Here is a 27440-nt window from a genome sequence, read left to right as displayed (position 1 = left end):
TAATTTTAAACTTGTATGACGTTATGTTTTCTTTTTTACTCTAACAACATACCAATGGTACAACAGATGCAAATTAGCCATAGGCTATAATCTGGCATATTTAAGGGAAACTGTTGAATTTAGTATGCACTGTCCCTGTATACGTTTAAAAAATGAAATAAAATACAAATTACATTCAAGGCAATCATGACACCACGTACCAGTAGGAGAACTACTGTACATGCTACTAGTGAGGCAAAACTACTAGTGGGCATTTTTGTGCTTTTTAGTGGGGTTCGGGAGGATGTTAGTTTGTGACACATGCTTACTAGTTGAGCCTAGTCATGTTACTAATGCAGCACAATAGAATAATAGGAACTTGGTTTACATACTAGTTGGCCAAAAGTGACCTTAGCAGTGGAAAAAAAAAGCATTACTAGTAAGTCGGCTGTTCTACGAGTACCCTGAATTGTCTTAGTGAGGACAAAGAGTGTACTAGAACATGGATGAAATATTATGAAATAAATGCAGCTAACAATAAAACATACTTTGTACATATTCTGATGGGTGATAAACAACAACAACAACAGTTTCCTTGGTTTGAGTGACATGGTAGCTTTATTTGAAGTATGACAGAGAAGCTGTGTGAGCACTGAGCTTTTTTGTTTTTTTTTTAACAACTGGAGCATATATGTGATGAGATAACCAGAAATAGTTCACACTGGACGTGGTTAAAAAAAACATAACGCAGGTAGCGGATATGAGGCTTGTTGTTGGCGGGACATTAAAAAATACCCCCCCCCCAAAAAAACTCAGCAAAATATTTTGCACCACATTTTAATCATTTTTGGCAAATTTCATTAAGGATTGTCATTAGAGAAAATTTCTTCTTACAACACTAGAAATAGAGCATATTCACCCTCATGCGTCATATAAAACAGCACTTCTCCCCCCCACCCCCTTTAAATATTTACATTTATATATTACACATGACCTTCAGTACAGTAGTTCAAAGTCCAATCCAGAGCACATTTCTTTTCATAAAAAATAGTTCATCCGCAGGGAACAAAAAAAGGGTTTTGCGAGAGCTTTTGCAAAAAGCAAGGGTCGTGGCCCAAAAATGGGCCATAGGTCTGTTTTAATTGGGTCGTGGCGTGTTTGTTGTAATAAGTTAAAGAAGTATAGACTACTCCCAAAAATTTTTGGATTAAGGGCATTGGGTAAGATTTCAGGATGGACCTAAAATGCATTAGAACCTCTATATTTTTCCATTCAGCTTCTTGCTAGAGAACAGCAAATTGCTTGGAGAAGGTCAAATTAAGTTCAGCTGTGAAGGTCAAAGTGCATTCCTGTTCATTTTGATATTTCCCCCTAATATCCCCAACTTTTTCTAGTAGTGCATGTGGATGTTATGACAATGTGCTTGATTGACGTGGGACAGTTTGGGGGAACCCTGGCATAAAAGTGACGCAGCGACGCCATTCTCAGGGCCACACGCGGGCGCCGTTGCGGCCTTCAGTGCAAATGGGGATTTTTCAGGGGTTCAGTCCAGTTGGCCCCCCAAGCCCGGCGGCTTTAAGCAGCTGCGGAACCGTGTGACTGGTCTAAGTGTCCGTCCTGTGGGCGTGCGGCTGTTGTTTCTGCTGGTTGGCGGCGGCGGCGAATGCTCCCGCCTGCTGCAACGGGAAGGCCCCCGCCGGCAGGATCAACTGACTTCCGTGTAGCATCCGCGGAGCCTTGAGCGTCAAGCCACACACTCGTGTTACTTTTTATCCGCATGACATGGATTTATTTTAGGATCTTTTTATGTACTGTATGTAAATTGTTTGATCAAGCTGAGAGGAACTGTTGTAAAAAGTCCCTAAAAAAAATGGACCTACAAATGTTCCTAATAAATAATGACAAGGAAATTTTTATACTGTAAATAAAGGAGGAGGACCTCAATAAAATTGAAATGATGAATTGTGAAAACTAATGATTGGATTAATTCATTAAATATTTTTAATACAACATTGAGATATTTCTTTTAAAGTAGATTTAATGTAAATATCAATCAATGCATCAATTTTAAATTTTGAAAATTAAAAATGTTCTTCCTTTGTACTTTATGAATTTGCAAACAGTTTTATCAATAGAAATATATGCATTTTTAAGTGTTATTTTAATTAGTAATAAAAATCATACATTTTATTTTTACATTTTACTTTATTTTAAAAATGTTATAATTTATTGGCAAATACATTTTGTAATTATACAATTCTTTAAAATTGTAAAGTTTTATCCTTTCATTAATAAAGCATAATTATCTTTTCTATTTAAAAAAATTGTACCAAGTTAGTAAAACACTTTTCCTATTTTATTTCATTATTCAAAAATTGGTAATATATAATTTATAATAAATTATATTTAAAATCTAATGAATCTCGATGGATTTCTTGATGAGTAAAAAAAACAATTAAAAACATAATTTTAAAAGCTGTAAGTGAACATAGTTACACTTGCGGTGAACAACTGCGGTAATGATGACAAATGATAACTCATGTTGATTAATAATATTACTAAATTGTATCGATGAAAAAAAAACCACAATACCTTGTGAAAATTACTGATCGAATTAATTAACTGAAAATAATGTACTTATTTCAGTAATATCCATAATACATCTATAGGATAAGTATTGATTACTTAAGCAATTTTTAATAATAAATAAAATACAAAATATTTTCTTGCCAAAAAGAAGAAAATATATATATAAAATAAAATTAAACTAATTTTCCACTGTTTTGCTATATTTCCTAGGTTCAATTTCCTCTGCAGCCCATTTAGGCGGCAAACTACCTCGTTATTGCAAACAACATAACCACACGGAAACATCATATTGATTCGGGCCTGAAACAAACAAAAATCCAAAACAAAATGCAAGTGCTGCTGCCAATTACTAGCCGTGTACCTGCTGCTCATGCTGCTGTTGCTGCGTGGGTTGCTGGCCGATGCTGATGGTCTGCGTGGGGCCCGGCTGGGGTGCGAACGCCGTCACCACTTGGCCCATGAACATGGTGGACGGCACCATGACCGCCCCGCACGCCATCTGGCCCGTCACTAGCTTGGTGAGCAGCTGGCGGGTGGCCGGGAACCTGCCCCGGGAAAAACATGAACACGTTTTATAGTTGCGCTCAGTTGTCGGCTCGTGCACAGTTTTGCCTCACAAATAACGTGTCCTACGTTACCCCGTCCCTGAAATAAAAAGGAAGACCACGCAAACCTAATTTGGGCGGTGCGGTCCTGGGTGAAGGTGGCGACGGTGGGAGCGTTAGCGCCCGTGTTGGGCGGCAGGCTGCTAGCGATTTGGAGCACGTTGGCGGCGTTTTGCTGCGGGATCATCACCGTGTTGTACAGAGATGCCGCCAGCGGGGGCTGCGGAGGATACCGACGTTGACATTTGACTTGGACAGAGGCGGCGGACTCGAGTCGCGGATACGGAGTGTCATACCTGTGCCAATGCCGTGTTCTGTTGCTGCTGGACAGCGTGCTGTTGTTGTTGTTGTTGGATGGTGGTCTGCAGAGGGCCGGCGGAGACCGCTTGGCCCTGCATGCTGAGCACGGGGGGCCCCTGGACCACCTGGGGGGCCACCTGCACGGCGCTCATATTAACGGCTCCTTTCTGCATGAGCATCTGCAGGCTCTGCTCCTGCACCCTCTGCAGCTCCTGCTGGATCCTCCACAGCTCGTCCAGCTGCCGCTGAATGTTGGTCTCGATGGCGTGGGTGCGCTGCTCCAGCTGTTTCTTCATGTGCTGCACGCTGTCCAGCTGGCCCGAGAGCTGCACCGACGACACCTGCCGGGCGCAAATACCAACATGAGGCAAAACGTCTCGGAGCCCAAGGGAATGAACATCCCATGAGACTGCTTAGATGTTCATAATGTTATATGCAAACCCGGAGTATAAGCGGCACTATAAAAAAAATAGTTCTTGAAGAAGAAAAAAATATATATATATCATACATAAGTCGGACTGGACTGTTAATCACGTTTTTTGGGGAAATATACAGTATTTTACAAAAACCGAGGCCAAGAACAGTAGAGCTTGGAAATGCAACCGTTCCCTATTTGTGCTGACGGTGGGATTTTAAATTTCAACCTCTACCTATGGAAAAGTTTTTCTTCTTAATTTAAAATGAATCTGTGGTGACTTGAATTAAGATAACTGGAATTAAAAAATAATTTTAAATCACACCTGAGTATAAGTCGCAGGACGAGTCAGACTATGTGACTTCCAGTCCGAAAAACACGGTATAAGTTTTCAGTAGCGTACAGTAACTCCGTGATGTATTCGGGGGTCATTGCAGTTTGATTCCAATTCCCATTTATCGTCATCACGCAGGAGCAGTTTCGGTGCTGCTACATGTGAATTGTTCAATTGAATCTGGCGGCGCGATTCGATTGAAGTCAATGTAGTTAGCGCGGGCGAGTGCGGTTGCGTGCGGAGCGGCGCGGATGACGCGTTTGGAGCATCGAAAATCCGCCCATTCGGCGCGGATAAAACAAGTGAACCTTTTTCCCCTCTTCGCCTTGCGCCAGCCAATCAGCATCGGGGAGTTCTACGTCACACACAGCTTTCTGTACATTCAGCGGGTTTTGTGTGAAGAGCGCAAAATGAAGGAAAATATTGTCGACACCCCGAGTTATATGACACGGCCAGTTAGGACGATCGGGACAAGAAAAAAAAGAGAGCAGGATTGGAGAACTGTGAGAATGAGGGAAATCTTACTTGTGCATTGGTCTGAATTTGTTGTTGTTGTTGTTGTTGTGAAACCATCGATGTCGTCTGTACTGTGCTTTGGGAACTCACGGACTGCTGGAGACACCCACACAACATAAAATAGTTTTTTAACATAAAACACAGATAATGAGATTTAAAAAAACTGCTGTGAAAAACCTAAAGATCTATCTGTGGTGCTCATACAAAAAAAATTGCTCCATGGGAATAGCGCAAGCTGCAGTCTGGAGAGTAGCACAAAAGATAAATCTGAAAAGCAGGAACACTTGTGGGAAGTTCAAATGAGGGCTCCCACTTCTGACGCCAACTTGTCGCGGAAAATCAAATAAATCTATTACTGGCGATCTCGACAAGCGAAAACACTCTGCCCAAGCAGCACCCTCAGAACCCCTATGGATGATCCGATGAGGGAGCCCAATTCTGACACCAAATTCTCAATCGAATATAACAAGTTCCCACTAGCGCCACATTCTTGGGATTCAGAACCAACCTGGCTCCCGATTGACGATCTCCTTTGCGACGCCGCGCCTGCGTTGGTTGCGGCCTGCCGACCCGGCGTGCTCTGGCCTCCTTGGATCTTCGCTTGAGACGCTGAGGACACAGCAAACCACATGAACCCGCTTGATCCAACACCGTGGCGTCAGAAGCGGGATCCCACTTACAGGAGGCTTCCGACAGCGCCGCGTGGGAGGATTTACGCGAGCTGCGCGACGATGCCGAGGGCGTCCCTCTGTCGGCGAAGCGCTCCAGCGCCTCCTTGAGGCTGGAGGTGTTGGGCTGCGACTCCAAGCCTGAGTCTTGCGATTGCTGGAGTGCGAGGGAGGACGCGAAGGTCAGCGGGGGGGGGGGATTGCGGGGGGGCGGGGTTGGGGGAACAATGACGTAGTTGACGCATCGCGTCGCTCACCTTGTCTGCCGTCATCTCCGGCGGCGACGCTTTGGGCCCAGAGTCTCGCCGCTGTTCCGATCTCACTTCACCGTAGCTGACGGATGAGAAATTATGCAGCAATTAGAAAGTTGGAATCAAACGCCCCTCAGGATGTACTATTATTGGTGATAGGTGATAACACAAGGGATCCAATTTCTGACAGCAAATTGTCATTGGAAATCTAATCAGCTCATCTTTCAAGGATAATTGATCAATTGAATTGCTTTACTTATTTTTACACAATACTGCAAGATCTCATGAGGGATCCAACTTCTGACACCACCACATTGTCATGTTAATATAATAGTCAAAGTGCAGATAAATTTACAGTAGTTTTTTTTTTTTTTTTTTAAAGTGAATCCCACCTCGGCAATGGACGAGCACATGGGAGTTCCCACTTCTGACATCGACTTGTCATGGAAATCCTAGTAATTTCCGTTTTTAAGGTAGACTGTCTTGTTTATTGGTTTGCATTTACAGCGCTTTACTTCTTTTTACACACACCATCCCACTTCCGTCATGGTTCGTAGACAATCACACGAGGGATCCCACTTCTGAAACCAATTAGTCATGGAAAATCGAATTATTTCGTTTTTCAGTTCACGCCTTTGATGAAACCTCAGGAGGAAAATTTGCGGGACAATCCATGAGGGGTCCCACTTCTGACACCAATTTGTCAGCGAATTCCTTTTTTTTCTGCTTATTTTATTTTTTTCAGTAGTGTACTGCCATTTACAGCACCCTGCCTCTGCCGTGACTCTTTGATGATCAAACGAAGGATCCCAGTACTGACACCAGATTGTCACGGAAGTTCTAATCTAGTTTATTAAACCCAAGGTTTTGCATCACATTGTAAAACAGCGTTTGCGACCGTTTCCTTTACCTGACAACAGAGTGAGTACAGACAATGAACTCCGGCCGAGAGTTCCACTGGTGGTAGGTGATGTAGTACTGCGTCTGTAGCCAAATCCACTGCTGCCCTTTGGTGAGGAATCGGTAGTAACAGGACTTTCCTTTTCCGTATTGCATGACTGCAAAACACGCAAGGTTGAAGACGGTAAAAAGTGGAGGGTCCGTCTCGTCGTAACACAGTTCTTAACAGACCGCCGTACTCACGGTGCTCGTGGCATTTGGCCAGCGTATCCAGGTCGTCCACATGGTAGTAGTCATACCCGGATGTGCCCAGAACCTCAAACGGCAGGTAACCTATAATAGGCGGAGCTCTGGACACCCCCAAATTTAAGAATGACTTTATAGAGTGTTAAATTAACACCTCATAGCATCATTAGATACATGTGTTCCTATTGAAGGGGTTAAGTGTACCTGTGGTCCAAGAAGAGAAACTTCCACTCTAAACTGTGCCTGGAGGTGAATTCCTCATTGGGCTCTTCGACAGTGCACATCTCCTGTGGGGCAAATATTGCCACTGTCAGTTACTTCACTGATTTTTGCATTGATACGATATCGATTATTCCGTTTTACATCGAGACGATTTGGTGTCTCGAGTGGGGTTGCACGTTTGAAAGTACAGACTTGATTTTGAGTGTAACAAGTGCCCACCCAGCTAGCCAGAGTGTGCACATACCTTGATGAATTTGGGTTTGGCGAGCCTCACGGTGGCTACGAGACACAACTGCTCCTCAAAGGCCGAGTGGAGCGATCGCTGAATGACGGCCTCCGTGAATCCGTTGTGAGTGCGGTTGGGCACTAAGGGGTACAAACGAAAAAAGGGAGGAAATATTACGGGAATGTGATTTGTGTCATGATTGCATACAAATAATTGGATCAATGGAAGGCTTGGTATTTTTTCAATATTAATATGAAATATCAAATATGATTTTATGTTAGATTTCTGTACATCTAAAAACATTCTTCTACGACAGTATATACGTAATATTTTTACATAACATGTTTGTACGTTTGTATGATATACTGTACTTTCTATGTATGTATATTTTTACACATTGTTCACTGTGCTCGTGTTTACGGTGTGTAATTGAATGTCAGAAATTGCATTTATTATTTTACATACTTTTATTATTGTTGGAATATTAAATATGATTTGTGTTACTTAATTAGATATTACATTTTTGTATGACAATTTGGACTACTTTGCTCTCATTATGCGCTTTATGGACAATACAATGAATTGTAATTTTGTACACAATTAAAACAGCCTCACCGCAGATGAAGTCTCCATTTCTATAAGTTTAAAGACTATACGGGGAGTTTTTTTTTTTAGACACTATTATTTATTAGCTCACCATTCTTCAGGGACTTGAAATTTCCAATAAATTTGACGTATTCGTACACAGGTGGCTCCTTGGGGTCCATGGTCCCTCGGCGCATGTGGCAGCAGAACTCCAGCTGGTTCTTGGCTGTAATTTGATGAGGACAATCACGACGTGATTAAATGCTAGCACAGCACACACTCGCGAATTAGAATCCCAGGCAAGAAAAAAAAAAAAAAAAAAAAGGGGGGATTACTCTTCAGATATTCAGGGGTCAGCATCTCCCCTTCGCGAATGTGTGAGGACAGCAGCTTGGAGACGTCCGAGTGCTCCCCCCTAGGCAGGAAGTTCAACAGGTTCTGATCCACGAGGTCAGACTGGAACACAACAACGCATGTTTTTGAACACTCCCGTTGTTACAGATGATGCGCATAAAGAACAGGAAAACTCACGGGGAGGTGCTCCAAAAGTGACGCGACGCTCTCCGAGGCGTAGATGATGTTCCCGTCGGTCGTGATGGCGAGGAAGAAGCCGTCCAATGCCTGAGAGCAATCACACCGTCAGGGTAGGTTGTTAGCAAGTCTTTGTCACGTGTGTATGTTTTTGCTTCGAAAGCTCAAAATAATAAAGGACACAGTCCCCTTTATTGTGTTTATTCTTCCATTTTTTTTTTGTCTAGCCTGTTTTTGTCTAGCCTGCATGTTGTAAGATTACTTTCAAACAATATCAACGGCCCTTATCCTAATCGTGGGGGGGATTTATGTTTCACATGGCACTAGCTAGCGGCGCCTCACCTCCAACATCAGCTGCGTGAACTCCTCGTTGCTAAGAAACGGAGGCTTCCAGTCCTGCCTGATCTCCGTCGACTCGGACTGCGCGGAGATTTCTGACGGAGATGGAAAAAGGTGCGGTCAGTTAAGACTGGGCGAGTCACAGATAACTGATCAATTCTAAATTTATTGATTGGTGATTTTTTTCACACCCGTTTTTTTTTTTTTTTTTTAATTATTTTAAAAATATGATTAAAAATTATTTTAAGTAGATTTTTTGGTAATTGCAAAAAAAAAAAAAAAAAAAAAAACTCATTCATAAACAATATTAAAGAAACACGGTGGTGTGCACTTGGCTACAAGAGAAGGTCGTTTCCACAAGCAGACAGCTTGAAGCTTGAAAGCTTGTTTTGAATAACCAATCGATTTTTCTACAAGCAAAGGGACATTTGAAATCGGAAATGTGATATTTGTTGAAAAAAGTCAATCAAATCGGAGCTTTTATTTAAAGGTCGTTGGTTACCTTGTTGTTTCTGCAGGAAGTCGATGCTCTTCTGCAAAATGGTGGACTTGTCCAACTTGCGGGTGTTGCCCGGCAACATGGTGCCCAGCTCCTTAATGAGGACGTTGAAGTGATCTCGCCGCTTCTTCTCCGACTTGTTGCGGGACACGCTGCGCATACATTTGCTCGCGTCAAGAATGCCTCTGGCAAACAAACAAACAAAGAAAAGAAAAACACTTTCCCACCGTTTTGCTTTGTCCTTGTCATCGTCATCCGCTAACCCAAAGATGCTTCCGTCATCCCTGAAGGTCACAGGAAAGAAACAATTACAATTTGGTGCACGTTCCCTTTAAATTCTATTGGCGGTAGCAGTCCCGAGTAATGGTACCCAAGTGGCACTGCATGTGAAAAAAAAAAAAGTAGGCATTTATTTTGTTTATAATGTTGAAAAAGGCCACTGTAAATGTCCGCCTTATAGATGCAGCACCTGTTGCTGTAATGGCATCTATTGCGACACCTAGTAAAAGTACCGAGTTGTGGGGGGTGAGTCTACTACTTAAGGTGCAGCATGTTTTTTTTTTTTTTTTTTAAGCGGACGACGGATTATGCGAATAAATGAGACATGGCCTCAACAACAGTAAAGGCCACTATTTGTGAAACTACAGAAAAGGTCAACGTTTGAGTGCGAATGCTGAGAGATGCTAGCGGGGACATTCCTAAGGCAAAAAGTTGTTTGGTTCTTTGAAATACACAATGCGCAATTGTCTTTGTTTTATTTCTGGTTTGGCAGTATACTTTAACTGGGAGGGGTGTTAAACAGTTTAATGGCTTTTTTTTTAATACTTTTTCACGAGCTGCCAAACTGTTGGTTATTGTGGATGTCGTAAGTTGAGTTGCGTTGCGTTTGCTGCCACCACACAGCGTTTGTATCTCAGGCAAAGCAAAGCCAATAGAAAAGATTAACCGGGGCACGACATTTAATAGAGCGGAGGCCACTATTTGAGGGGAATGCAAATTTTGAAAGTATTTTCTTGCACTGTGACTCACTGATCGATGCTTGAGGTCATTTTGATCCTTTTCAGGGTTACCATGTCAGATGGGGTCTTTCAATCGCGAGGAAGACATTTGCGAATCAACCTTTAGGAAAATTAGAGGGAAAATAAATCATAACGGCATACACCATGAAAACTTGCAAAACGAGGCTGTCCTACCACACGGACAGCCAAGCCGGTCCGGAGAGAGGACGAGGAGGAGGAGGAGAGCGGACCGAGGTGGTGTCGAGGCGGCACCCCGGATCAGTGCTTCGAGAGCTGCCCAAAGGTCTTGGCGTCGACTCGGCGTGGGAACCTGACACATGGCAACGACATCGGAATCTATGAGATTAGAGGGGGGAAAAAAAAAAAAAAAAAAAACCACAGGCGTTAGGCAAGTTTCGACTTGAAACAATGACTTCTTTCTCTCGGCAATGCTTTTGATGAGGAGTCTCTCGTCACTTAATTAGGTATACTTGCATAATTGAAAAACAACAAATCCACGACAAGAACTGCCTTGAACAGTAACACAGCGGTGCCTTGAGTTAAGAGTTTCTTATCGAGGACAACAACAACTTAAAAACTGACGTTTGAACGAGACTATGTTTTTTAAATAAATATTGCCATTCGCAAATGTACACTAATGCAAATGTGAAAGAACAGCAACAAAATAAAGTTAGATGAACCTCAATAGTGTAATTGCACATACACTGCGGTAGGTGGCAGTGGTGCTCTCATTTAATATTTTTTATTTCAAGCGAATAGATGCACTTCAAATCTTTTCTGTGACAGACTAAAAGAACATGTTGATAAAGTTATTCTTTGTTATAAGTTGGTCTGTATTTCTTTTTTTGTTTATCTTTAAAGTGGAAATCAACCCAAACATTTTTTTTTCAAGAATACGTTCCCAGCAGGCCCACTAGTTGAAACACGGCATTCTGATTAATATTTGCATTTGTGCAATATGAGTTAAGCAGCAAAATCCACTCGTTTTAGCCATCTAAGCGGGCGGCCATTTTGTCATTTCTGTCGACTGAAAATGACATCACAACTACACAGGGCTGAGGTAACGACCAATCACGGCTCATCTTCAGAAAACAGGTCAGCCGCGATTGGTCGTTACCTGAGCAGTTGTGATGTCATTTTCAGTCGACAGAAGTGACAAAATGGCCGCCCGCTGAGATGGCTAAAACGAGTGGATTAACTCTTATTCCACTAGGGGTTAGCGATAGGTATGCTTCGAGCAGGGTTATGTCAAAGTGTTTCGGTTAATGGATATGACCTGAGGTTATGTTAGTGTCACGAGTTATGGCTAAGGGGTTAGTGTGAGGGAGGGGTTAGTGGCCATGTTAAGGATATAGGCCTTGAGTGTTTGCCTGAAGGTTAACAATCATGGCTTGTGGTAGGCTAAGTGTCACCGTCTGCTTTTGCGTCACTATAAATAGTGACAAATAATGGCATCCTCACGCCCGAGTGACTTCAGGCGACGCAGTGCAATCGGGCCGCTGCCTACATGAGACTCGCGTGACTTCAGGTTGGGCTCCTCTTCCCCACCCCCGGGGGCTGTGCTCCCTGCGAGCGGTGGCAGCGACGGAGACGCAGCGGCGAGTACGTCACGTGCACAATAGAAGACAGCACGGCCGTCAGCCTGGGGAAGCAGAAGCTGCCGAGCGAGCGTTTTATAACCGGGAGAGCAGAGGTTGTGTAAGTGTGATGTCATCGCTGCTTCACTGACCCGCCGGCCCAATGACCTACTTTTATCCTCGTCCGCCCTCCAAACTTAATCACAGCACCGCGGGTAACACCGACCCACTGCTGCCAGCACCACCCTGTCAAATTCATTCCACCTTACCTCCCAGCACAGGCGGGCCCAGACGCTTGCAGTCACGCTATGCGAAAAAGACTTTCCTAACAACAGACGAATTAGTCAAGATGTGCGCCAACTCTTTCAGCCAAAGCACGCATTTTACACATTTATTTGTTTTGACTGTCAATATAAGTTCTTGACAGATACTGTTGGTGAACAATGATACTTTGTTTGTATTAAATGAATTTTCGGGCCAAGGCCTTGATGGGAATTAGCCCTGCCACCATGAACGAAAATCCACGAATAATTGATGCCCACCCAAAAGTGTTTGCATTTGCCGATAGATGCCACAAGGTTGTGGCAGAGCACGGTCATATATCAGGATAAATTCGTCTGTAAGTCACCAGACGTTGCGTCGCCCGACTTCATGAATGAAACTGAAGACGGGCAAAAAGTTGTGTCTCTGGGTCGTCTTTTTTGGTTTTTGGGGGCACTGAGTTAGTGACCTCCGGTCAAGACGATGAGTTCAGCATTTTAATAAGTGCAGTTCACATGTTTCATGAAACAAGATTTTTTGAATATGTTGCAGTGGTAAAGCCGCAGATTAAATAGCCACAGGTTTGTTTGCCTTGCTGTTGTAATCTGCACTTTAGTTTGTGTGATTTCTTACTAGAGAAAGACCGATATGCTTTTTTCAGGGCCGATATCGATACCGATTATTAGTAGTCAAGGGGGCCGATAACCGATATTTCGAGCCGATATTCATTTTCAGTGAAAAGGAAAATATTGGCATCAAAATCTAAAGGAAAATGTACTCTTAACTTTGTTCTGACGTTTTTAAGCATGTTTATTGAACAATGTTTCAGGTTTGCATAATTGTGATTTTAAAAAAAATCATTATTGCAAGAAATTTTTAACAGTATACATCTCTGTTATAAAATTTTAACAAAAAATTCAGGGAGCACCCATGATTGTCAGCAACCCTAAAAAAGGATCAAAGGAAAACTTAAACAAAACATCTTTGTTTTGATTTCCACAGTTTTAAATCGATTTATTATCGGCCAGCAGAGTTTTAAAAAAGGCCGAAGCCGATATTCGTCAAAAAGCCAAATATCGGTGCCGATAATCGACCCGCCCGATAATCGGTCTATCCCTATTTCTTACTGATTTTATCATACCGTATATTAAATCGCAATATTCGTAAAAGAATAAATAAATCGCAATTACATTATTTTCCAAAATCTTTCAGCCCTAGTGAATACCGAATAGTGAGTTTTTCCAGTGAATAACCGAGGATAGACCCCTCCCCCAAAATCCAGGAGTAGTCAAATTTGCGAATGTGATATCGGATAACTTCCCACGACACACCTGGTGATGTCTCATGGCACGCCGGTTGGGAATCACTGATGTAGGCCACCGAATCACTGAGCATGTGAGTCACTGGTGGATGTCTAGTGACGCGCCTCACCACGCCTGAAGCTGGCACCGGCGCCGAACGGCAACGTGCCATAGCAACCGTGCGGTGTAAAAATAGACCCGAGTTGCTCCACAGCTACCGCAAGTCTCCCCTGAAAGTGAAACCCATTGTTCCTCAGCCCAAGGAGCGTCATCGGCAGGGTGCTTCTTTCTAGAGCAGTATTACACGCTCATCTGCATACTTGATCCGCTGTTTGTGTGCCACTTCTTGACTTTCGTTCACATCACTATTATTAGGTTGTCATTTGTCATCCCCCAAATCCCATTTAGATACTTTAATTTGCAAAATTTATCAATTCAGCTTGTAATGATATGCCTTTGTTGGCGTTGTAATTGTTTCCTCACTGATTAATGTAGGCAAGCAATTTTGGAGCTTTGGTGGTGGTTTGTGAGTGTTTTTTTTTTGTTTTTTTTTTCAAGCAGTGGGTTACATTAGGTTGTCTAAACCACGCACAATTGAGCGCTTGTATTAAAATATCATGTTAAGACAGGCCTGGATATGCAATCATAAAATTATGCAGTTGAGTAAAATATAATTGACGCACTTTTATCAAAGATGACTGCACGTTACATGCGGTTAGGTAAACCCCGGTGTCATAGCAACCCCTTGTTGCCTTTCTCATCATCTGCGTCATTGGCTGACACCCGAGACTGGAACACCGGTGATCACTCAAAAGGTCCCCGCTGTCAGAACGTAGACCACAGCTTAGTCGGGCATGAATAAAACACGAGTGAACGCAGTCTGCTGTCAAGGGGGTACCAAAAAGTGGAACGGTTCACGTTGGGTATTTTGGGACCCTTTACGATGGACTGAGTGTGATGCTGCTGCATCGGTGCCATGATATAAGGCTCAAATTATACGGTTTTGCATCACCGTTTGCGGGGCAAAATGAGCATTTTGCACCTCATCAAAACACACTAAATAGCAAAACTGAGAATCAACTGCTGAGACGGTTATGGCTCAGACAAAATCTTACAAGGAGGCAACATTGCTGAGACAATCATACCAGGGATCCCTTTTCTGATGTCACATTGTAGTAAAAAAAATGGAATTGACATTTGAATTCATTAAATAAAATGAATAAATTAAAAAAAAAAAAAAAAAAAACAGTCCCATCTTTGTTATGGCTTTGATACCACCGCCAAATCTGGAAAATATACGGGACAATCACATGAGTGATCCCACTTCTGACACCAAATTGAGATGGAAACTGTATTTCACATGAAAATTATTCTCTGCGTCATCCAGCCTCTGTTATGGCTCGAATACAGCATTAAAAGGAGGAAAATTGCCTGGACGATCACACCAGGGAATCCCACTTCTGACACCAAATTCTAGTGGAAAATCACATAATCCTTCAATGGTGAGTTTGACAAACAAAAACACTTTGCCTGACGGAATTATCTAAGTCTAATATTCCAGCGATACCCAAATGCAAATACGATGTGTTGATTCCTTTTTCAAAAACAGCTGGATATGATGCCACTATCTTACAATCGGATGACTTGATTTAGTCTCCATGGTAACAAGCAACAAAAAAAGTCCCGGCCACTTCTGATTGGAGCACCAACACTGCCCCACGTGCAAACAATAGCTGGGTAACAACAGTTGAAATACTTCATTCAAGTTAAGTCACACCTTTGCACTGATGTGACGCTCATTAAATAGAGCTTACCTGCTCACGTTGCGGCAGCTTAGCGCAGCGGTCCAGATCTCGTGTCAAGTCTTCCTCTGATCAAAAGACAAGAAAGGCTACTTGAACTCATTCAGTAGCAGACTTTTTTTCAGACCCATTTTGAAATGACATTTCGATGGAATGAGTTAACAAGAGGCGAAGAGCTCACACTGGTCAATCACAACATCTGGGTCACCGGCAGCACGGCTGCAATATGAGAACAGGCACATGCAAACACGCAAATGCTAGCAGTTCATTCACAAGCAAGCCTGCCTTCGGCGAGCACTTCCAAGAAAGGTAAACGTGAGCGCCTGTTCTTGGAAGAGCACGAATAGAACCTGGTTATTAATTGGCACGCATCGAAGACATGTTGCTACGCTAAAGATCGTTTAGAAAATACCTGCATCGTTAAGGCAAATACTGAGTTACGTTTCACACCGGCAAAAGTCTGTGGTTAAAAATCTAGCATATAAATTGTTTTTTCTTTTTTTTGAAGTCTTTAAAAAAAACACTTTCCATGTGCTTTGAAAATTGTATTTCAATACATTAGAGTGGGAAAAGTTGATTTGAGATAAGAGTGTTTTGAGTTACAAGTGTGGCCATGGAATGAAATCAACTCATATCTCAAGGCACGGCGGCATCCAGTGTTAGTAGATGGTGGTTAACTTCTCTTGAAAATGACACTGAGAAGAGTTCATTCAAGACCTGCTTACAACCACAAAATGCTGACATGGCAAATCCGGACAATGAAAAGGGGCCTGATAACGGGCCCGATCATTTGAATCGGGTGTGTTGCAGGAGGGAACCTCAAAAACACGCAGGAAAGCAGCCCTCGAGGGCCGGAGTTTGAGACCCCTGGTTTACAAGCTTGCTTTTGTCATATCTGGAAGCACGTGCTACTGTCTGTGAAAAGATCTTCAGTATCTTTACTTGCGGCAGAATTCTGCCGGATGTTTATCTGCGCAGTTTCCACATGGGTGAACACGAATAGCCGATTCAACGTTTTTATGTCAGGAGGTTCGACGGCAAGGCAAGAAGGTCACCTGATGGAACTTCAAGAGTACAGAAGACTGAAAAGCTTCTATGAGCACAATTTTCTCCACCAACCGCTCGGCCGCACCGAGAATGTACATACAGTAAATCCGACGCAATAATTGATGTCTGTGCGGAATGAAAGTATAAAGTAAACAACGACAGTGGTGCTTGGAAACTAATTGGTTCCATGACCACATTTGTTGCAACTCAAACATTCCCTATTGAAATGAATTGACATGCCAGCTGTCAAAACACAGACACAAAAATGTTTACTTTGTTATTTAATAAGAAAGACAGCACTCTGTAATATTGTACTTTACAAAAAAAATACACCATTGGCATAATGAAATTGAAAGTAAAGAATTTGACAAATTTTGCCAGATTTTTTTGCTTCAATTCAATAGACATTGTTCTGCTCCTTTCGTGTGTAGCAGGGCCACCTGGAGGCAGTTTAATACAGACATTTGGCTTTACATAGAGATGGTCACGGCTTCTCAGTACATCACTGTAATATGACTTATTCTTTGCAGAGGATAAACTACACTGGTCAACACGTTTTTACTAGATGTTTTAAAGAGAGATGCAAGTAAACTTTTCTAGATGATTTTGTTGCACTGCTTCCAAATCTTCCCACATCTTTTCTCTACACATCACATTTTCATAATAATTATAATAACAATAATAAAATATGTCATTGAATTAAGGATTAGGTTCAGCAACAGGTGGATTATTTTTTCTGAATTTCTGTTTAAAATGTGTTGACCAGTTTAATATATGGCTATGAGTGTTGATATATTATCTCGCTACATGCTTTGCAACATCATTTGGGTTCAAATATCTTTTGCTACAAGAAATTTGCTAGCCCGTCTGTGGCATTTTGCATTGTTTGCCTTAAAATGGCATTTGACAACCTGCAAAAACATCAAAAGTTGAAAAGGCAAATCAGTAGCGCCAACCAATAAAAAAAAAAAAAACAGCTTTCAAGGAGAGTCCTTATCCATATAAAAAAAATGTCATCAAAATTTCAACACAGCTCGATTTGGAACGTGGAAAATGAGTGACTAATTAACATTACCTTAAACAATTGGATCACAAATAAGTGAAATATCAATCAAAAGAAGCAACGGGTCATTTCACGGTGGACCCATCAGAGTAGAGCCCCTTGGCACGGCACCTTGACCCGCACGTAGCCGCCTCAGAGGTGGCGCCGGCCGGCAACGTTGACCGGCGAATCACCGCTAGGCTAACGGCACTTAGCCCACATGCTAACCAACTAACACCGGGTTATTTTACAGCAGTTTTACGGAAAACAACGGCGCTATAGGTTGTCACCGCTTACCGTTACATTTGACGTGAACTTTTCAGGGTACTTCTCGTGCGGCGTAGACAAAAGTCGTAGTTTTCTCGTCCCGGTGAAACGGAAGAATTAAAAAAAAAAAGAGCGACGCGTCAATTTCCAGAGAAGCGAGCGTCAACCTACTTTCAGCCGAAGCTAGCCGGCTTGCTTATTAGCTTAGCTACCGCCGCGTTAGATAAGAATGTGGGTCAGCGGGCCTTTGGCAAGAGCCCAAGCCCGGCAAGGCGACGCGGTTCCGGTTTGTGGGCTGTGATGCAGACACTGAAGCAGAGCGGCCAGCGGTGTTCCACTTACCCCCATGGACAGTCAGTCATTCCACTTCGAACCGGCTTGGTAGAGCTCCTAGCTGGCTACCGGGTACGACGCAGCCCGGCTGAATGGAAGTGGACACATGCTGTGGGGAGAAGGCGCACATGCCCGGAGAGAGGGACACGATGCCGGGCACATGAGTTGGATCACCTGGACCAGGTGCCATGATAGGTGAATTTAGTGGGTGTGCCACCAAAATTGTCACGTAGTACAGATCAAAAGTTGAAAAGTACGCTACCACATGAGTGATTTATATTTTTAAAATATACAAATTATTATTTAAATGTTTTTTCAGTAAACGTAACATTTCATAAAAAAATTAAGGGGCATACCACAATGGGTAAGTAAATACATTTGCATTATGGATATTAAAATTTACTGAAATGAAATTGAAATTTGGCCATAAAATGGAAGGAATTTGTTGCTTAAATCCTTAACTGTGATGCCACCTGTTGTCCACATATAGTACAGTGGTTGGAAATGTCATCTAAAAAAATGCCGTTTTTTTATTTTTAATCCTTAAAGCACTAAAAAATATACTTTTTCCTCCACACATTACCACTTAAACCGATAATTCCTCATTCTCCACAAGATAGAAAAACATTCAAATTAATGGGGGAATAATTTCAAAACCCGTACAAATAAATCCTATAATGACATCAATTTCCACGAAAAATTCCCAAATGAATGTAGAATTTGAAAAAATATCACATTTCAAGTCATTTTAACTTTTAACATTTTCCCATGACAAATTTTACATCTTTACCATTTCGCCACTTATTCAAACCATTCTAACTTTCTCAAATTCACTAAGGCCTACTTTAAAATTCCATCCATTAATATATTTTTTTTTAAAATCCAAAATTAATTAAATTTTATAAATCCACAATTTTTCAACCCATTTAAATTTCTATAACTTCAATATTCAACAATACTCTACTTTTTAGGAATTGAAATTAGTAAGAGACATTTAAAAAAAAAGCATGAGTCTCACATTCTACATTTGAATTAATTCGCCAGAATTTCTCCATATCAGCATTCAATTATTTCAACAGAATTTCAGAAGATCATTGAAATTATTCGTCTCACGCAGCACAGCAATTTTATTAATTTTGTTTACTGACCAATTTAACTTTAAAAGGCATTCGATTGAATGCTTCAATCATTTATTGCGGCGTGTTACACATTTCACAGCTGACTTGTCAAACATTTACAAAAATATTTCCTGGCCACCGCTTCCTCAACACCTCCCAAAAAAGGAACATGAAACAAAATAAATAGAACGTGGATGAATAAACATTGTGGAGTGACAGCGACCATAAAGGATTTGTGCCCCAATACAGCAGAAAAAAAAATACAAATCAATAAAGGAAATTGATTACATATATTCCTGAATTAAAAGATCACCACAGAAGGTACCGCATGTTGAGTAACACATTTAAAAAAGAAAAAGAAAGAAAAAAAAAAACTAAAAAAGCTGTGAGGAAACAACTGCTTGCTTCAAGTTCAATAACGTCCGTTTTATTCGGACTACATCTTCCAGAATGCTTCGGAGGAGACTCTGGGATTTCTGACGAGCAGCCAACACGGTACAATCAATCTCTACAGCGACTACCGGATACAGTATGTACACTTAAAAGAGTCCTTAATTGGCGCTCTCACAGTCCAGCGTCGGGCTTGATGAAGAGGGCGGAGAAGGCAAACGCCAGGAAGACGATCCCGCCGATGATTGTGACTGAAAGACGAGAAGAAGAGCAGTGACATTCGAACCCTGAATCTCGCAACTGTGACGCCGATGTGCGACTCGCCGCTGTATTTGAATTCAATTCAATTCCCCCTTTCAAGTGGTCTCACCTGTTCTGACGGAGATTTTCTGCGCAATCATCCGGCCGCCGATCACAGCCAGGCCCGTGCACAAGCAGTGTCCCAGCGTGCCGCCCACAGCCACGCCAAATGGATCCTGGTTCGGGTTTGAAAAGGAGACATTATGCAGTGTCCCCACTTAACATTATAGTTCCACACGACTTCAGATGTAACAGTGAGCCATTTGTTACACGTCTACCACAGAGCGGTTTATTTTTGTTTCCTTAAACATCACAAGTCCCCGTAGCATTTTAAAATGAACTTGTTACGCTGATGGCGGATGTACTAACAATTCAAAGAAGTTGAACCTGTTGCGACAAAGTGGGCAGGCACTTCCAAAGACCCAACTATTTGTAAATAAGCCACGAACGAGCGTGCTGTGTGACGTGGCGCACCTCGCGGGCAGCCAGGATGATGGTGGTGAGCTGGGAGCGGTCGCCCCACTCGGCGAGGAAGGTGAGGCTGAGTGCCTGGATGAAAATGGGCGAGATGACACTGTGCCACCTGGACGGCGGCGAAGTCGAGCCAGACCCCGCCTCCAAGTCCGGTGCGCCGTTGGCCATTTTGGAATGTTGTAGCTGAGCAGGAAAATGGGAGAAAATGGTAAGCCAGTTTCACTTAACTCATTCACTCCCAAAGACATATCTTTTCACAGTCCAGCCATGCAAAGTTCAGTGTGTAAACTGTTTGTGTAGTTTTTGCAAAATCTTGCTATTTAACGAAAAACACTGCCATCATGCCAGATGATGCAGTTCCACTCCAGTCCCATAGTTGGCGCTAATGTGTATTACAAAATGGATGACAACAGTCACAAGCATCTACCTAGTTTCAACACAGAACAATATCTGCTGAATCACTGCCCCACTTGGCCAAACCCAAGCGCACTACAACATCCAACACTGAAGTCGGCACCTTTATCCGGATCAAAGCCAAAGCTGAATGCAAACTGTTATCTATCAAAGCCACACTGAGCTCAGCTGTAACATGCATCTTTTTTCGGTCTGGATTATCATCTCAGATTGTTGGGATGTAAACAAATGATATTATTACACTGGGTTTTAAAAAGCTAAATAAAAACAAAACTAAAGCCACTGCCTTTGGACTCGCACCTCTTCGTCCTTCTTTTTGATCTCAGCCTGCACCTCCTCCAGCTCCTCCTGGCCCTCGTTGGGACTCATCTTCAGGCCCTCGCGCAGCATGCGCACACCAAAGATAGCGAAGAGGCCGGTGGACACGTAGTAGGTGTAGATTCTGGGGATGATGGTGGTGGCGTAACCGAACAGCACTGTGGTGAGTGGAGGACAAGACTGTGTCATCATCCAACGTGAAGTCACAAAAAACGTATCAAACATCACAAGATGCCAGTCTTTTGCTTTTTCTCTGGATTTCTTTCACGGCACTTCCACGATATTGGGCCGTTACAATTGGTGTCAACATTTTTTTTTATAACGCAATACAATCGTTTATGTAACATTGTTCAATGTTTTGTGTACATGCTAGATGCCTGATGTTGGTTCTTTATGGTTTACTGATTATCACGGCCCTCCGAGGAAGAGCTCCAAGTAGCCCTCACCGAAAATGAGTTCACGGCCCTCTGAGGGAGACCTCGGAGTGGCCCTCACCGAAAATGAGTTTGACACCCGCTGTTAGAAGTTCCACGACATAACTCACCGGACAAGCACGTCATGAGCCCCAGGGCCAGCATGGCGCCGGCCAGCACGGTGAGTCGGTTGTACCGCATGGCCATAATGGCGGCGATGAAGAAGGTCTTGTCGCCCAGCTCGGACACGATAATGACGGAAATTGCGGCCACAAAGGCGTGGATGAATCCCAAATTCCCTTTGCTGGGGTCATCCTCCTTCACCACCGACACTAAGGGAGGGACGCTGGGTTTAATCTGTAAAGGAATATTAGTGTGAAAATTGCAAATGTGAAAATTAGATTTCAAAGAAATACACTGTGAGTGCGGGAGTACATGCATCAGTGCGATGCTGGGGGTGTGGGGCGTGTCGCCTAAGGGAACATATTTTTTTTGGTCTTTTTTTGCCTTATTAGAATAAAATGCAATTGCACATCCACTACAGTATGTGGCAGTGGCGCTCTCACTGTTAGAGTGTGCACATGGAGTATTGGCTCCTCTACAGAGATGCACTTACAACAATTTTATAAACAAATGACAAATTTAAAGTCGAGGTGGAGAGTTGGCGGGGGGGGGGGGGGGTATTCTTCCTGGGGGTGTCGCAAAAAATAATTGAAAAGCATTGTCTTGGACAAAAACAGCACATGGAGTACTTTAGCATACAATGGAGGATAGTTTTCAATAATAATTGACAAAAGTGCGGGGAAACATTGGATCCTTGGTAGCAATTACCACTTAACTATTTAAACAGGGCTCTGAGTTTCAGAAATAGCACAAAAACTGCAACTGGTGAGTTTATGTCTAATTTGTGAACCGCGAATATGCGGAGGTCTACTATATTGAATTGCATTACATTAGATTATACGTAATGTTATGTCATTGTGTGTAAAATTAGCATTGAACGAGTATGTCAACATCAAATGCAACTAAACTTTTTAAACCGAATACTGACTCCTCCAATTATATATTTGTGTAGTATTCACTGTCGAATGATTCGAAAGTTAGTCAATTTAATATTTACATTCGATTCGAATGTAAATATTAACGACGTTTTGGCTCGCTAGCAGAGTGCCCTATCTGACACGTCTCCGTTAGCATGTAGCGGCTACGCTCGGATGCTAACGCCAGAAATGTCGCTTAAAAACATGTTTATTCACGATAGTTGAACAATTCAAACAAAAGTTAAACCTCGATAGGAGCCCGTTCTTTGGCGGCGTTTTCTTCTTCGGGAATAGCTGCGACTCCGACCAGAAACACGAAGAAGAGCGAAGCGGCGAGCGGGAGGAAGAAGCTCCAAGCTGCCCGTCCATCTCCACCGCCGACCCCGAGAGGCATTCTTGATCGTATTTTGATGTTTTATGGCTTCTTTGCCGCTGGCTCGCGTCCCTACAATCCCCCCGGCGAATCACTAGATCCCACCAGTAGCAGCCAAAAAAGGCAACTTCATCTTTTAGCCGCCCTTTTATTCGATGTCACAAACAGGCGTATTGTGGCGTAAACTCCGGAGGAAGTTGTCCTCGTCTTACTGCCGCATGGTAGATAAACGGCCGCTGTGATTGGTCAATCTAAATATGACGCGTCCTAAGAGGGCGGAACTAACTAGGTTGACAGCTCACTGATTGGATGGTCTCAAACGCCAATCACAAAACATGGAAAAGAAAGCCCCTGCACAGTATTCTGTTTGTTTGGAAGTTCCAAAATAGACCGGCGAGGGACACTTCATTAGGGACACACAACACAAGAGCTGGATTGAAAAAAAGTATCTGCAGATGCTATATTTTCAAAATCAGCTCATGATCCAAAGCATACCACATTACACCACATCCCATATACAGGAAAATATCATGATCCAAAGCATACCACATTATGTGTAAAACACATATATTGAAATGAATCGTCCATGATCCAAAGCATACCACATCATATGTCCAACATCTACCAAAAAGGAAAAGATCATGATCCAAAGCATCTCACATCATGTCTTATCCATCTAATTAAGTTATGATGTATAAGACATTGCACAACCCTGACAGATGTTATTGAATTTCGACTATTTTTTATTCTTCCCTGCATGAAGTATCTGTAACACACATTTTACCCCTTTGGATCAATAAAGTAGAACCAAAATATTAGGTACAGCACTTGTTATGACAGAGGACAGACACACTGCCAAATTTGACTAAAAGTGCTAATAATATTCATTCTAGGTTGTACAATTAGCTTTTTATACAAATACACAATATACTTTCATTGAAAGAGATGGATAACTCATGTCACATGAATCTGTTATTTTTTATATTTAGCAATACCTACTGGAAAAGCCAAAAATAAATAGCCACAATGGCTCATAATACAATACAGTATACACACCGGTTGCCAGGATCACATCAAAAAAGGTATAAATGCTTTTCTGCGGGCCGGGTACGACGGGTATTTGCTGATGTAGTGGTCGTGGCAGAGCAGCGCAGCCAGCGCCTGGTTGAAGAGCACGTACAAGACCACCAGCCACCAAGTGAGCGAAAGACAGCCGGCCACCAAACTCAGCGAGACGTAGATGAGCAGTTCAGCCAGGTAGTGCGGGCATGACACCAGCTCAAAGCAGCCGCCCTTTGGCATCCGATGAGTCAGTGTCTCCACCCTTCCTGTACCAATAAAACGCAAGAAACCAACATTCACGAGTCTATTAGCAGTCAGAAACTTTGGAGGGGACAAATGATGGAAGATTGACTTTAAACACATTCAAACACTCATTAAAACACAGTTTTTAAGCACTTTGTAAATTGGAACACATAGGGAGTGTGTGTGCTCACTCTCCCAAAGTTCTTCCAAAGTTCAATAAACAGTAAGTAGACCACGTAAGTATAAAGTGAAGGCACAAATCTATGCCGCAAAAAGTGAATATATCAGAATAACTGATGTTTTTGGGACATAAAAATGAGACCAAAATAAATAATTTTCAAATATTCTCAACCATTAATGTGACATATAATCTGTTCAACTCAATTTGAAATATATATGTTAATGTGGTTGCACAAGTATGTGTTGTCTGTTATCTTATTACTAACAAATATCGACATAGATGGGATAACACATACCATTGTTGTCAAGGTGTTACCCTTGAAGCAATGGATATTTGAACATAAAATATGGAGCAACACATGTAGGCAGGTAATATAACAACACTCAGAGACATATTCTTTATCCTCTGTGAAGAAAGACTCATATTATTGCAGCTTACTAAGGAGCTGTGACAGTCTTCATGTATAATTTGTGTGTCTGTATTAACTGTCCCCATTTGGCTAAGCGCATGCGCACCAGAAGGAACAGCACAATGTCCATTGAATTGAAGCAACAACAAAAAATGTAAAGATAGTAAAATGTATTCAACGCTTTGCATATTATGTATTTATGTCACGCTATGTGTTTTATACACACTTTAAACACTTAACAAAAACTTGGCACAAGCTCACCTGACTTTCCAATGCGAAGTCCAGCCAGAAGCACCATGGACTGATGCTGAAGCAAAGAGGCCGGAATGAAAAGTGCAATCCCAGCAACGTGACACCACTCCAGTTGGGATAAGAGAGGCCCATTTGCTAAAAATCACCAAAGAGAGCACAACCTATGTGAACATCAAACAGAGCATCAATGGGTATACCTTTCGGGGGTCTATTTGACCTTTTGTTTGGCGGTCATAGCAGAGCACGGTCAGCCCCAGCAGGAGGTAGTAGGCCAGGCCGAAGACGTACTGCAGCAGGTGGATGACGCCGTTGGAGAAGACGCTGACGTAGAGACACTCCGCAAGCCTCCGGAGAGCGTGTGACCACAGCAGAAGCTGCAGCAGCACCGTACTCACATGCGGAGCTACGTGAGGAAACGAAAACATACAAGATGATTCAAAGCATACCACACGTGCCATCTATCTATAATTCTACAGGAACAGCTTATGATCCCAAAACACATGAAATCATACCCTACCTATCTATTTATAGGAAACGCTCATCTATCAAGCTGCACACTGGAAGTTGCACACAAAACCGGAAGTACTGTATTTCACCAGCCTACCTTGTTGTTCTGTATGTGTAGAATCAGACAGAACATTTATTAATCCTGTCAGCCATTTGGGGTATAAATGTTGTCGTAGAGTCACGTTCACGCTAAAAGCCAACAGAAGACTATTCCAAACGAGGGAAGTGGCATAGAAGTGCCAGAACCACCTAAATGACGAGGCAAATTGATTTTTTTTTAAAAGTGTTAAGAAAAAATATCCGTGCAGTTTAAATAATGTACTGTACAACAGGTTTACCTCTTCGGAATGTCAAATGCGCACAGCCAGTCGCCACGTTTGAGATTCTGCTTGGTTTTTCCGTATCGAACCAGATCCTGGAACAGCACGTTAAGACAACACGTTCGGTATTTCAAGGGCAAGCGCTTTGCTATCTTGTGTGCCCACAGCGCCGCGAAAAAAGAAAGAGACAAAACTAACCACACGAAATCAATCAGACGCAAGTCGAAAGCGCTCCAAGTCATTTTTGAAGCGCCGTGTTATTGTTGTGTGTAACACCGAAAGTGAGCCGTCTGCGAACAGAAACGCACGTGGTTCCGTATGCAAGTAATCGTTGATACATTTACACTGTTAGCAGGTTGTTTTTTTTGGTTGAAACATTGTAGTATATATAAACGTGATTTTGTAATTTGTTGGATTAAAGAGTGATACATTGTACAGTTTGCCATAATTTATGGCCCATAAGGGAACTGATACAAAAAACTTCAAAAGTAAATACATTTAAATGAACGCACGTACACATCCACATCCCAAATTTATCTGCTTTCATCCAAAGCCCAGGATTATCAACCACGCTGACATTCATACACCAGTCATCGCATTTCCTTTTTGCTGAGCTCTCTCTGTCTTTCTCTGTACTTTTGTGCGTCAACATGTAAGGTGCGAGGCCTTTGAGATTCTGGATTCCAGGATGCCTCTTGGAGGAGCGCAGCATCCTGTCTGAGGAAGTGTGGACTGTTTCCTGCTTCCCCTCCCTCCCAGCCGGAGGCAGTGTCCTCTTCTTGTTGACTGTGCCAACTTAAACTGCACCCCCACTTGTGAATGTTGCCGCAATAGTTGGCACTCACGCTGGTGGAGTTGTTACCCAGAAAACACCAGAACTGAAGTGATGGTCATGGTTGTTAAAATATTCTCAAAAACCTATAGTAGGAGAAATCAAGTAAAAAATGTTCTTTAAAATATTATGTTCTAAGCTCCCTCACAAGTCCAAACACTGGATAGTATTTAAATAGTTTGTTTGGAGAATATGAATTAAGCAGCAAAATCCACCCGTTTTTCTCCATCTCATTGGGCCGCCATTTTGCCACTTGCTGTCGACTGAAAATGACATCAAAGTGCCTGAGGGCTCAGCTTGCAAACATTACATGACCAAACCCAGAAAACAGGTGAGCCGTGACGGTCTTTACCCGAGACCCGAGGCACTGTGATGTCATTTTCAGTCGACAGCAAGTGACAGTACAAGATAAAACGGCAGCCCCCTGAGATGGAAAAAAACGGGTGAATCCACAAACGCAATATCAATCAGAATGCTGTGGTGAGACTAGTGAGTGCGCATAGAACATATTATTGTAACATAAAGACAACATACACACAGCATAAGTATCTGATGCTGCTACTCTGTAGAATCTCTGTGTGAAAAGCAAATGAGGATACATTTCATGACTAGTCTGGCTATTTTGCTGCATAACTGTTAATACTCTAGTCCGTCAATTTATTTTGTTATACTTCATTGATCCAGGTAAGGTAGTTGAGAAGGTATTTTTAATTGCAACGCTGACCTGGCAGAAGACAGCAGAGTAAATTAAAGAAAAGCAAAAGCAATTTCAAAATACATACTACAAACTGTACAATGTGATATAGATACATATTACATATGTATCTAATTTATTCCATCATAGCACATGGTGAATAAAAGGTTCAAAACAGGTGCAGCAATTACATAACAGTCTCCCTTACTAACTTTTTAAATGATAATATTGGTATGAATAAAGTGA

At 42.3% G+C, this 27440-nt stretch overlaps 3 protein-coding genes and 1 long non-coding RNA gene across 5 annotated transcripts; 1 reads left to right on the top strand and 3 right to left on the bottom strand.

The window, feature by feature from the left end:
* Positions 1–578: 578 nt before the first annotated feature.
* clocka (clock circadian regulator a) lies at positions 579–18046 on the bottom strand. 2 transcript variants are annotated; one of them, XM_086046800.1, is made up of 22 exons: positions 17864–18046; positions 15178–15233; positions 10399–10560; positions 10235–10324; positions 9433–9489; positions 9209–9357; positions 8710–8801; positions 8368–8457; positions 8172–8292; positions 7949–8062; positions 7270–7391; positions 7008–7090; positions 6801–6907; positions 6568–6715; positions 5664–5739; positions 5419–5563; positions 5247–5347; positions 4748–4831; positions 3470–3814; positions 3242–3393; positions 2930–3113; positions 579–1715 (listed from the first exon to the last, which is right to left on the bottom strand). In XM_086046800.1, the coding sequence occupies exons 4-22, from the start codon at positions 10276–10278 to the stop codon at positions 1584–1586; spliced, it is 2346 nt and encodes a 781-aa protein (XP_085902926.1). In that variant the 5' UTR covers positions 10279–10324; positions 10399–10560; positions 15178–15233; positions 17864–18046; the 3' UTR covers positions 579–1583. The 2 variants fall into 2 exon arrangements, with proteins under 2 accessions (XP_085902926.1, XP_085902925.1); XM_086046799.1 differs by having other exon boundaries at positions 4748–4834; positions 17864–18045.
* On the top strand, positions 17373–20832 carry LOC147138799 (uncharacterized). Its single transcript, XR_015088920.1, has 2 exons — positions 17373–18049; positions 19422–20832. It is a non-coding gene; the product is annotated as an uncharacterized LOC147138799 (long non-coding RNA).
* tmem165 (transmembrane protein 165) lies at positions 18964–22920 on the bottom strand. Its single transcript, XM_086046802.1, has 6 exons — positions 22569–22920; positions 21413–21638; positions 20851–21026; positions 20137–20319; positions 19733–19838; positions 18964–19613 (listed from the first exon to the last, which is right to left on the bottom strand). The coding sequence occupies exons 1-6, from the start codon at positions 22713–22715 to the stop codon at positions 19537–19539; spliced, it is 915 nt and encodes a 304-aa protein (XP_085902928.1). The 5' UTR covers positions 22716–22920; the 3' UTR covers positions 18964–19536.
* Positions 22921–23125: 205 nt separating this feature from the next.
* On the bottom strand, positions 23126–25987 carry srd5a3 (steroid 5 alpha-reductase 3). The gene is made up of 5 exons (XM_086046801.1): positions 25687–25987; positions 25446–25597; positions 25059–25244; positions 24851–24976; positions 23126–24022 (listed from the first exon to the last, which is right to left on the bottom strand). Exons 1-5 carry the CDS (start codon positions 25908–25910, stop codon positions 23763–23765), a joined length of 948 nt encoding a protein of 315 aa, XP_085902927.1. The 5' UTR covers positions 25911–25987; the 3' UTR covers positions 23126–23762.
* Positions 25988–27440: the final 1453 nt, after the last annotated feature.

This window comes from Filicampus tigris, chromosome 12 (assembly GCF_054856515.1).
Source record: "Filicampus tigris isolate MCC_2025a chromosome 12, RoL_Ftig_1.0, whole genome shotgun sequence".
Classification (NCBI taxonomy): domain Eukaryota; kingdom Metazoa; phylum Chordata; class Actinopteri; order Syngnathiformes; family Syngnathidae; genus Filicampus; species Filicampus tigris.
The sequence above is the reverse complement of the archived record's forward strand: the minus strand, read 5'-3'. Positions and strand labels throughout refer to the sequence as shown.

Bases quoted from the DNA above. Each gene is read 5' to 3' on its own strand.
- clocka (XM_086046799.1), bottom strand. From the start codon at position 10,278: ATGGTAACCCTGAAAAGGATCAAAATGACCTCAAGCATCGATCA. The intron at 8,458-8,709 runs GTGAGGCGCCGC...GATTGCTCTCAG, and splicing joins TCACGCAGCTGATGTTGGAG to GCATTGGACGGCTTCTTCCT. The intron at 8,293-8,367 runs GTGAGTTTTCCT...GTTGTGTTCCAG, and splicing joins CACTTTTGGAGCACCTCCCC to TCTGACCTCGTGGATCAGAA.
- tmem165 (XM_086046802.1), bottom strand. From the start codon at position 22,715: ATGCCTCTCGGGGTCGGCGGTGGAGATGGACGGGCAGCTTGGAGCTTC. The intron at 21,027-21,412 runs GTGAGTTATGTC...CACTCACCACAG, and splicing joins GCTCATGACGTGCTTGTCCG to TGCTGTTCGGTTACGCCACC. The intron at 19,839-20,136 runs GTGCGCCACGTC...AACCCGAACCAG, and splicing joins TCATCCTGGCTGCCCGCGAG to GATCCATTTGGCGTGGCTGT.
- srd5a3 (XM_086046801.1), bottom strand. From the start codon at position 25,910: ATGACTTGGAGCGCTTTCGACTTGCGTCTGATTGATTTCGTGTGGTTA. The intron at 24,977-25,058 runs GTCAAATAGACC...GGTGATTTTTAG, and splicing joins CTATGACCGCCAAACAAAAG to CAAATGGGCCTCTCTTATCC. The intron at 24,023-24,850 runs GTGAGCTTGTGC...TTATTGGTACAG, and splicing joins ACTTCGCATTGGAAAGTCAG to GAAGGGTGGAGACACTGACT.